The following is an 11,282-nucleotide window of genomic DNA, read 5'->3' on the forward strand; positions in this document are numbered from 1 at the left end:
TAAAACATCATGCTTTATGATACAGAGGGAGTACAAATTAACAAAGTCATTAGTGTTCTTTTTTCTTCAAAATTACATGGATAGCCCCAAAGAAAATGACCATGCTTTAAAAAAAAAATGGTACTCTATCATAGAGAAGACTCAAATTATATATCAAGGCCAAAAATAATAAAGAATCTTAAATAATATCTTCACATCCATACTAACAAAAAATCTCCAACAAATCACGTGCAAAATCAGACAGTTTTGATTAGAGCCACACATGAATTAAAAGTGAAAGCGCGTGTTATGAATAATAAATGTGTTTACACCTAAATAAACCTAACTCCCAAAATGCTTAATCACTTTACTATTTTTAGACTTTAGTAGTCTACATATAACCCAAGAAGAATTCCTCTGTTTCTAAGTTATAGTATCTCGTTCGCTTTCTTCTCCGGTTCGATCTCTTGCGTTGTACGGTTGCCTTCGGTGATGCTAGAGGACCCTGATGGGTTCTGACCGTTGTCGCTAGTCAAACCGCTGCATTCACTACTACCAAAAGTCTGGCTTTCATATGCCATTTTCTTGAATTTCTTCAAGTCTTCTTTGTACTGTGTTGAGCTGTAATCCGAGCTCCCATCTAAGCTGTAAATAGTGCTGTGTCCTGAAGAAGATCCTTCCGTTAGGTCATCTAAAGATATGTTTCCTTCAAATGCTCGAACTATCTGCAAGTGTGTCCAAATAGCAATCACTACAAGTATTTATCCTAGTTCGACGTGAACAATGTTGCCAAAAAGTAACAGTCTGATTCTAGTACCTGGCTCATTTTAGGGCGGCGTTTTGCTGAATGCCGGACACTAGCAGCAGCGCAAGCAACCATTCTCGTCATTTCGCTGATATCAAACTTATCCTCTAATCTCGGGTCAACAAGACCGTCAAAGCTACCATCATTTAGAGCTTGTATCATCAAAGGTTTTGCCTATTGAATGGAGGTTAAACTTAGAAGCTTATTAAAAAGTTGAGGTTTTGGTGCTAATAAAGGTAAAACAAGATTACTAACCCAATCAACAATGCAATCATCATCTGCAAAAGGCTGCGAGTTATCAACAGGTCGACGACCGGTTATCAGTTCGAGAAGCACTACTCCAAACGAGAAAACATCTGATTTATCAGTGAGTTTCCCTGAAGAAGCATATTCAGGAGCCAAGTAACTGCATCACACAATAAAACCATAAGAAAAGAAGTTCAAGAGACCGTTATAAGTTGTTTCTAATTTGATGATTGCGTAGAGAAAAGAGCGTTTCATACCCAAATGTTCCCATAATCCGAGTAGAAACATGAGTATCAGTGTCTAAAGAAGACCTGGCGAGTCCAAAATCTGCTAACTGATGAAGAATCAAGTTCACCATTATTAGTAGTTCTCTTGAAGAAATGTATAATCAATCTTTAAAGTACCTTTGCCTCGTAGCTATGGTCAATTAGAATATTTGCAGCCTTCACATCCCGGTGTATTGTTTTAGGTTTACCTGATACAAACCAAATCTCTTTGACAAATTGACACCAAAAGACAAATAAAAACACTTCAGAAACAAATGTGAAAGTTTCTTACAGTCTTCATGTAAGTATGACAATCCTTTAGCTGCACCCAAAGCAATCTTCATCCTCTTTGTCCACTCCATTACAGGTCTCCCTTTCTCTACAAACATCACTATAGTTTTAAAACAAAAGCCACACTCAAACCATATAATCATAACCATAGTTTTAAAGAGCTCATCACCGTGCAAATGAAACTCAAGAGTCTTGTTAGGCACAAACTCATAAACAAGCAGTCTTTGAGAACCAGTTATACAATAACCAAGAAGAGAAACAAGATGCCTGTGATGAACTCTGCTAATTGTCTGTATCTCAGCTTGAAACTCGCGTTCGCCTTGTCCACTCCCAGCTTTAAGCTGCTTAATAGCAACCTCAGTTCCATCAATAAGAACTCCTCTGTGAACATAACCAAACCCACCTTGTCCAATCAGGTTACTGTCGGAGAAATCACTAGTTGCTCTAGACAAATCTTCATATGTAAACAAGTTTTGTCCAATCTCTGATGAACTACTTTGTTGGTTACATTGCTGAAGGTTATTATTACCTGAATAAGAAACAGAGGAATCGAATATTAAATATAAGAAAAGATTTGATTTTTAAGAGAATTAAAGAAACCCTAAAGTTAAAAAAAGATACCTTTGGGATCTAGTGAGTCTCCTCCATTAATGGCAACTTCAGCATCTCTTCTCATCTTCTTCTTCTTCTTCTTCTTTATTTTATAGAAACAAACGAAGATACAAACTCCGATTAGAACAAGCGTAGCTCCTAAAACTACTCCAGTGATTAGTATAATTAATGCTGCTCTTCCCAATCTTCTGTCGTCTGATGACTCAATCGTTAAAGGAGGAGGCGAAAAAGGTCCGATGATGGAGGGCTGAGACGGAGTTGTTGTTGTGTTTGGATTGGTGAAAGGAAACACCGGGTCCGGTGGAAATTGGACGGAAGGGATGCTGTTGTTTGACGGAGACGATGACATTATTATAGATAGGGAAGAAGAAGAAGATGATGATTATGATTTTGGTTTCAGGGTTTTTTTTTCACACGGAGGAAGTGAGAAAGGATGAGGAAGAAGAAGCAGAAGGAAGAAAGGGACATGTGGTAGGTTCCACTAGTAATAGTGAGATTCTTCTTCTTCTTGCAGTGTTTAATTCTCTGTCACTCTGTTTCTTTAGTTTACAAACCATTAAAATACTAATAAACAATTCTTTCTTACATCTTTTGTTTTTCGTTTTCAGAAGTCAGAGAACTATCACTAAAATCAAATAAATTTTAAATTTGACAAAAATAAATCTATTGAAATGTTAAATTTTTACGGTAGATTTCTTTGTATATATAAAAGTTACTATATAATTAAAACTCTTCATAATATATATTTTCTTAATTTTGGATTTATTTGGAAATATGAGGGTTAGTAGATATGAGGGTTTTTAATTTATTTTCTACGAGGTCAGATCCTATATCTTTAACCTCAAGAGTTTGCTTCTTCAAATTTTTTTTTGTCTTGATTTTCTAATACGTTTTTGAATTTAGGATCACCTTGCTCTTATGATGGAACTCCTAGGAAAGATGCCTAAAAAGGTATTTTATTTTTTTGCTTTCCCGCTCTGTTTTCTCGGTTTGGTCACCTTCTGATGATATGCTTTGGTTGAGCAGATTGCGATTGGGGGAGCGAGATCGAAAGACTATTTTGACAGACACGGGGATTTAAAAAAGGATCAGGCGGTTGAAATATTGGTCACTTGATAGTTTACTGATCGATAAATATAAGCAAAGGAGTTTGCCGAGTTTGTGACTTCGATTCTGGAGTTTGCACCAGAGAAACGACCAACTGCGCAGCAATGCTTGGAACATCCGTGGATGAATGTAAAGACAGAGAACGATGCAGATAATGTAGATGCACAAATGAACAACTTGCAGATCAAAGGGTGAAAAAGAAACTCAAAAACGATTTCTGTTATTGTTCTTCTTCATTCCTTTTTGAATAACTTTCTTCTTTTATTAATGGATTTTTTTGGTAATTGTTCGTTGCTGTTTCGAGGGGACATATGATTATTGTTTGATTAACCATCGATTTCATTTGTTGCTTATAAAGAATGTTTATGTAGCGATGAATTGATTGACTAACAAAGATGATGTTACTTACCTCTTCTTTGGGCTTCAATTTTTAGTCTTCTTTCGGTTTTTGTTTAATAGTATTGTCACATGTCTGTTGGTTTAGTGCCTCTGAGTTGGTTTTGGCTTTTGGGGCTGTAATTGTATCGGTTGAAAAAAACCATGTATTTTGACTATTTGCTAAAGAATAGTTTGGTAATATATTTCTAAATCTAATTTTAAATATAGCAGTATTCGACAAAAAAAAAATTAGATCCAACAATTTACATGTTGTCTTATTATAATAAGAAAATATATGTACCTAGTATTATGCCCGTCCATGGGACGGGCACCACAAGATTTTCACTAAGCTTATTATAAAAATTAAATTAGAAAGTAATTATTAATGGGTCTAATTATGTTTACTATTAACCGCTGCTACTACCAAACATCTGGCTTTCAGATGCCACCATTTTCATGAAAGTCTTCAAAGCTTCTTTGTATTGTGTTGAGCTATAATCTGGGCTCCCATCTAAGCTGTAAATAGTGCTGTGTCCAGTGCCGTGCTTACAGGCAAGAGGAAAGGGCAATTGCCCTAAGCCACCAAAAATTAAAAATTTGTTAGGCCACATTTTTTTTCTATCTAGGCTTATGTATTTAAATTGATAAAATAAATGTGTATGTAAAGTGGGTTTTTTGGTTTGAGCAGCCCATGACAATATTAATAAATCTAATATATAAGAAAATTTCTACACATGTTTTATACTCTAAATCTAATAACAATAATACTAATGGAAGATAATCTTATTATATAAAGCTTAGTTTTTTAAGTTAGTAATTCATATAATCGCGACATGTGTCAAGTATATCAAGAATATTCTGACACATGTGAATATTTTAAATTTATAGAAAAAATTAAAAAATCCTAAAAATAAAAAGATTATAATTAATATTTTTGTAAAGTATGTAAAACCAAAAGTAATCTAATATATGATTAAATCTAATAGGAAATTTATCTATTAAATTACTAATTTTAATAGAAAATATGCAATTAATAAGAAAAATATGTGCAATTAATAAGAAAAATATATGTAGTTTAATTGCAATTATTATTTGTTATAAACATATCGTAAAAAGAAATTTATACAGAAAAGTGATTAAAATATACAAATTTGATGTGTTAAAATTATTAATTAACATAATATAAGAAAATTATGAGAATCAAAATAAAAAATTAATGTAATTTTCTTAATTTTTTCAATCGATGAATAATTTGATAGCATATTTAATATAATTTTATATAATTACATGGATGATTTAACTTAATTTTCAAATTTTAATATTGAGAATTTGTCGTATACGTGGGATTTAATCTTGTTAAGAATAAAGGAAACTACTTGTGGGTTTAAGAATAGTGATTAGTGAACAATTGATAACCTATTTTTCTCACGATTATTCATCGTGTCTGTGTCGTTTACTCGACTCATAAACTTTTTTTGCTTCACCTTTCTTTGGCTATCATATCTATAGAAAGAGAATTGGTTTTAGAGCTTGATTATGTGTGTTTGGTGAATGATTTTTTAGGAGAAAATGATTGAAAAATTATGGTTTAGAATATTTTTTTTTTTCACCGTTATTGTCTTTAAAATATATTTTTTTTTGATATTTCTAATAATAAAAGCCACATTTTACTGTCCTATCTGACTGTCATTCTCCTTCTATTTATTGGTTGTCCGAAGAATGATATGAACGCACATACCCAATTTATTAACCAATCCTACTCCAAAATTTGTTTATGTTAAATTGTTAGTGATTTTACAATTTAAGTTGGTAGGGTACGACTAATCTTGAATGCTACAATAGTCGATAGAAGCAATTATCATGAACCATATACACTATTTGATATAAGAAGTGTAATAAGGGAAAATAATTACGTATTTATACGGAAGAAAAATAAAGAACAAATCAAATTCTTTCATCCAACAAAATATTTTTGTTTTCAAGACAAAATAGGTGAAATATGGAAAAATAGAAGGATTAATAATATATTTTCTCTCGGAATTATCACATAGCATCAGAACAACACAAACCTTTAAATTTATTCCATTACATCTGAATTAACATGTTGAAATCTCTACGCGTAGGTTTAGTTGATATATTTTGATGAAATTATATATAATTGATGAAGGTTATAAAATATTAAAAAGAATATTTGCACTCTAACACACTTTTTTCAAAAGTATTTGCCATATGACATATTTTCTACTATTTGGACACTTTCTCTATGTCTATTAACTATCATATTCTTTCACTATGACTCTATTTACAACAATGTCATCAAACTATAAATCTCTCTAGTTACCCAATTCACAAGTTTCTTTTTTTTTTCTCTCTCTTTCATTGTTACCAAAAAATGAAATTTAGCTATTAAATTTAATTATGTTTACCCAATTATATTGCTACCAAAAAATGAAATTTAGCTATTAAATTTAATTATGTTTTGATAAATGTATCATTTCTTCTACTAAAACTTTAATAATAAATTATCTTAAAATTAGCTTAATGCATATAATTTGTGTTTTATGGATAAACATCATGCATATCCAATTACTATTGTTTTTAATATTTCAATAATTCATTTATTTTACTTAATTCGTTTTTTATTTAGTTATTATTTTATTAAATTAGCTATTATATTGCTACCAAAAAATGAAATTTAGCTATTAAATTTAGTTATGTTTTGATAAATGTATCATTTCTTTTACTAAAAGTTTAATAAGAAATTATCTTAAAATTAGCTTAATGCATATAATTTGTGTTTTATGGATAAACATCATGCATATCCAATTACTATTGTTTTTATTATTTCAATAATTTATTTATTTTACTTAATTCGTAATTTGTTTAGTTATTATTTTATTAATTTAGCAATTATATTGCTACCAAAAAATGAAATTTAGCTATTAAATTTAGTTATGTTTTGATAAATGTATCATTTCTTCTACTAAAAGTTTAATAAGAAATTATCTTAAAATTAGGTTAATGCATATAATTTGTGTTTTATGGATAAACATCATGCATATCCAATTACTATTGTTTTAAATATTTTATTAATTCATTTATTTTACTTAATTCATTTTTTATTTAGTTATTATTTTATTAAATTAGCAATTATATTGCTACCAAAAAAATGAAATTTAGCTATTAAATTTAGTTATGTTTTGATAAATGTATCATTTCTTCTACTAAAAGTTTAATAAGAAATTATCTTAAAATTAGCTTCATATAATTTGTGTTTTATGGATAAACATCATGCATATCCAATTACTATTGTTTTTAATATTTCAATAAATTATTCATTTTACTTAATTCGTATTTTATTTAGTTATTATTTTATTAATTTAGCAATTCTATTGCTACCAAAAAATGAAATTTAGCTATTAAATTTAGTTATGTTTTGATAAATGCATCATTTCTTCTACTAAAAGTTTAATAAGAAATTATCCTAAAATTAGGTTAATGCATATAATTTGTGGTTTATGGATAAACATCATGCATATCCAATTACTATTGTTTTAAAAATTTCAATAATTCATTTATTTTACTTAATTCGTTTTTTATTTAGTTATTATTTTATTAAATTAGCAATTATATTGCTACAAAAAAATAAAATTTAGCTATTAAATTTAGTTATGTTTTGATAAATGTATCATTTCTTGTACTAAAAAATTTAATAAGAAATTATCATAAAATTATGTTAATGCATATAATTTGTGTTTTATAGATAAACATCATGCATATCCAACTACTATTGTTTTTAATATTTCAATAATTCATTTATTTTACTTAATTCGTTTTTTATTTAGTTATTATTTTATTAAATTAGCTATTATATTGCTACCAAAAAAATGAAATTTAGCTATTAAATTTAGTTATGTTTTGATAAATGTATCATTTCTTCTACTAAAAGTTTAATAAGAAATTATCTTAAAATTAGCTTAATGCATATAATTTGTGTTTTATGGATAAACATCATGCATATCCAATTACTATTGTTTTTAATATTTCAATAATTTATTCATTTTACTTAATTCGTATTTTATTTAGTTATTATTTTTTTAATTTAGCAATTATATTGCTACCAAAAAATGAAATTTAGCTATTAAATTTAGTTATGTTTTGATAAATGTATCATTTCTTCTACTAAAAGTTTAATAAGAAATTATCTTAAAATTAGGTTAATGCATATAATTTGTGTTTTATGGATAAACATCATGCATATCCAATTACTATTGTTTTTAATATTTCAATAATTCATTTACTTTACTTAATTCATTTTTTATTTAGTTATTATTTTATTAATTTAGCAATTATATTGCTACCAAAAAAATGAATTTTAGCTATTAAATGTAGTTGTGTTTTGATAAATGTATCATTTCTTCTACTTAAAGTTTAATAATAAAGTATTTTAAAATTAATTTAATGCATATGATTTGTGTTTTATGGATAAACATCATACATATCTGATTACTATTAGAGACAATATCAAAATTATTAGTAAATTGGCATTCATTCAACCATACCAAAATCCCTTTAAAATCAATTGTATATTAGCAATGGATGTTGAAAGAAGAGAGAAAGGCAGGAAAAAGTTTTGTATCAACGTTAAACTCCATTTCTAATTTTTTTTTTTGTTATTTGACAATGAAATGGTATATGGTGGTAGGCATTTCATCTGTTACTTTAATAATCATCTCGTTGATTGTGGGTTGCATTGTGCGTTGCATGGTGCGTATCAGTGAAAAACGTCTGAAGGACGAAAACGTATGAAGGACGAAAACAAAAGAATGAAATGGTTTGAGGTGGCAATCGGTTCAGTTTTTCTTTTATTGATCCTCTTAGGCGTTTGGGGCTTGCATTTTTCGTATCCATGTATACTATATGAAGGACGGGACAAAGGCTAACACATGAAGGAAACTTACCTTATGAATATGGCAGATGAAATCTTTCTTTCCTAGTTGTTGTGATTTTATAATTTCTAAATTAGTAAAATATGTATGGTTTTTTATATAAATTTATTTTTTAAACTTCAAATGATTATATTTATATTGAATGATTTTTATTGATAAAAATTAAATTAAAATTCCACGCAAATAGATATAACAAAGAAAATATTATTTTTTTTTTTCCACAAAAAATAGAATTTTATTTCACTTTAAGAAGAATCAATACAAATGGATTGTCGAAGCCATTCCGGTAAAGAAACAGAGTCAGAGTAGAAAGTATTGTCTCGACAACCATATTTTGCTAAATTGTGAGCATCAGTATTACATTCTCTTTTTGAAAACAGGAAAGATGTTGAGGCAAATTTTGATACCCAAAAATGGATATCATTAAGAAAGTTTGTTAAGGATCTGTTAACTTGGACACCATTTAAAATTTTAATGAGATTCTCGCAGTCCTCTTCAAATATAATATTTGTGTAACCTCTGGTCCATGAATGATGTAATCCAACAAGAAGTGCTTTAGTCTCAGCTTCCAGGGGAGAATCAGTATGTCCTAGATCAGTAGAGCCCCAACAGAGAGGTAAACCGAAGTTGTTGCGAATTATCCATCCACCTATAGCTTGCGAAGTATTCCTATCAAAAGCTGCATCAAAGTTACATTATACCATCGAGATTGGTGGCGCTGTCCATTGATGTACCTGGTGAGAAGATTTTTGGGTGTTTAGTCGATTCTATTTTACATCAATCCATTCTTTTGTTTCAGCTTGAGCCTGTAAAACCGTTTTCGTTGCACTTTCCCTGTAATTGTTGAAAACTGTGTTGTTTCTGGACTTCCAAATCCTCCATAATAACCATAGGGCTGTAACATCCGTGAACCGAAATCTCGGTTTAGGGGATTGCATCAGTCGATGCAAGAGGTGCATCGGTCGATGCAAGAGGTGCATCGGTCGATGCATGTTCAATTCTCAGCGTTTTGACTTAAGTCAAACGCTGCGTTTTGGGGAAAAGAGAAAGGGAAAACCCTTAACACGTTTTCTTTTGGTCTCATTCGTGTTTTGCCGTTTTTGGGAGAGAAAAGAAAAGGGAGAAAAGTTCTTGAGAGTTCTTGGTGATTTCTTGGAGATTTGGGACGTTCATGTAGAGATCTGTAGCTGGGATCGTTGTAGGAGCTTCCTAGAAGCGTTTCTTGCTTGTTGTGGTTCAGATTCGTCTTGGCAAAGGTAAGTGCAGGACCATGGCTTATCTAAGCTAGAGGATTCAGTACTTTGCCTGTTCTGTGTTGTTAGACGTAATAGATGGTTGCTATGGACGTTAGGAAGCTTTCTTGTGGCTTGGGATCGAGTTTTGTGGTTTCAGGAACGAAGATCCGGCGAGAAGCTTCGGGGAAATCACGGTGCTCCACATTGCGTCGATCGATGCATACCTTGCATCGGTCGATGCAAGTGCGAGGACGGCGCGTAAAACTCTAGGGTTTTCGATGCTTCCCCATTCGGCAACGGTCGATGCATGTGTGGCGTCGGTCGATGCTAAGTCCTGGTTTGTTATTGTTGATTGTTGATTGTTGTGTGATGATTATTGATACTCTATTGCTTGTGTGTATAGCCCAGTAGATGGGAGGATTGCCTTACTGAGTGTTTATAAAATACTCAAGCATTGCAATATGTGTTTGTAGTGCAGGTAAGGCAAAGTGTGATCGTGGAATCAAAGGCAATGAAGAGGAGGATGTTCTAGGGACTCGATTGATTGGTTATCTAGCATTGTTAGGTTGCTAGAATTGTGTCCTAGAACATTGTTTTAGGATTGCTGGTTATTTGATTTATGTTGTTGGATCGTTGATTTGTGATTGCTATGAATATTGGTTATTATATTTATTGGTTGGTGATTTCCGCTGTTGAATGTGTTTGTGGTTAGGTGGCTAGTGGGTATGGGACCACTAGTTGTAGTTTAATTATATATTTATATTATTTATTATTTATTAAAAAAAAAAAAGGTCGGTCGTCTCATTTTGGTATCAGAGCCCTTACGGTTCTAGGTTTGGGTTCACTAGGTTCCTGTTGTAGATGTTTGGGATTTGCATGCTTTGATTGATTATGTGAGTTAGTCAATTGTGTGAGGCATGGAGTCCTAGAACATCCTCTTCGAGCCGAATGTGTGATTCCACGGTGAGTTATGTTTTTGTGTTGTATTAGTAATTGTTTGCTTAGCCTTCTGTTCATGGTAGTGCAGATGGTTAGAGGTGGTACTGTAGCTGGTCGTGGTCGTGGTCTTGGTCGTGGACGCGGTCGTGGTCGTGGTAGGGGCAGAGTCCTAGTGGTTAGTGAGACCGAGGACCAGAGTGTTACAGCTGAGGGTGTTGGTGAGTCGCAGGGTGTTCCGGGGGATTCCGTGAGTGTGGCAGGAGGGGGCGGTGTTGATGCTCCAGTGGCCGGTGATGTTAGGGTCCCGGGTGTGGGAGCCCCAGCAGGTGGAGTCCCTGGTGTTGACTTTGCGGCTTTGCTAGAACAGGTGTTAGAGCGGTTACCACCAGTGGTACCGGCTCAGGCTCAGGTAGTGCCACCAGTGGTGGCGGAGGAGTGGCAGCCAGTGGTTGCGGATGTGGGAGAGCATGGACGT

General features: G+C 31.7%; 1 protein-coding gene across 2 annotated transcripts; it reads right to left on the minus strand.

The window, feature by feature from the left end:
- Window positions 1-166: 166 nt before the first annotated feature.
- LOC104758545 (proline-rich receptor-like protein kinase PERK15) lies at window positions 167-3,232 on the minus strand. 2 transcript variants are annotated; one of them, XM_087494431.1, is made up of 8 exons: window positions 2,209-3,232; window positions 1,757-1,968; window positions 1,589-1,675; window positions 1,435-1,505; window positions 1,288-1,364; window positions 1,040-1,190; window positions 797-958; window positions 167-704 (listed from the first exon to the last, which is right to left on the minus strand). In XM_087494431.1, the coding sequence occupies exons 3-8, from the start codon at window positions 1,656-1,658 to the stop codon at window positions 408-410; spliced, it is 828 nt and encodes a 275-aa protein (XP_087350557.1). In that variant the 5' UTR covers window positions 1,659-1,675; window positions 1,757-1,968; window positions 2,209-3,232; the 3' UTR covers window positions 167-407. The 2 variants fall into 2 exon arrangements, with proteins under 2 accessions (XP_087350557.1, XP_010479734.2); XM_010481432.3 differs by having other exon boundaries at window positions 1,757-2,116.
- Window positions 3,233-11,282: the final 8,050 nt, after the last annotated feature.

The sequence above is a fragment of the Camelina sativa genome, chromosome 17 (genome assembly GCF_030686135.1).
Source record: "Camelina sativa cultivar CO46 ecotype springtype chromosome 17, ASM3068613v1".
Lineage (NCBI taxonomy): Eukaryota > Viridiplantae > Streptophyta > Magnoliopsida > Brassicales > Brassicaceae > Camelina > Camelina sativa.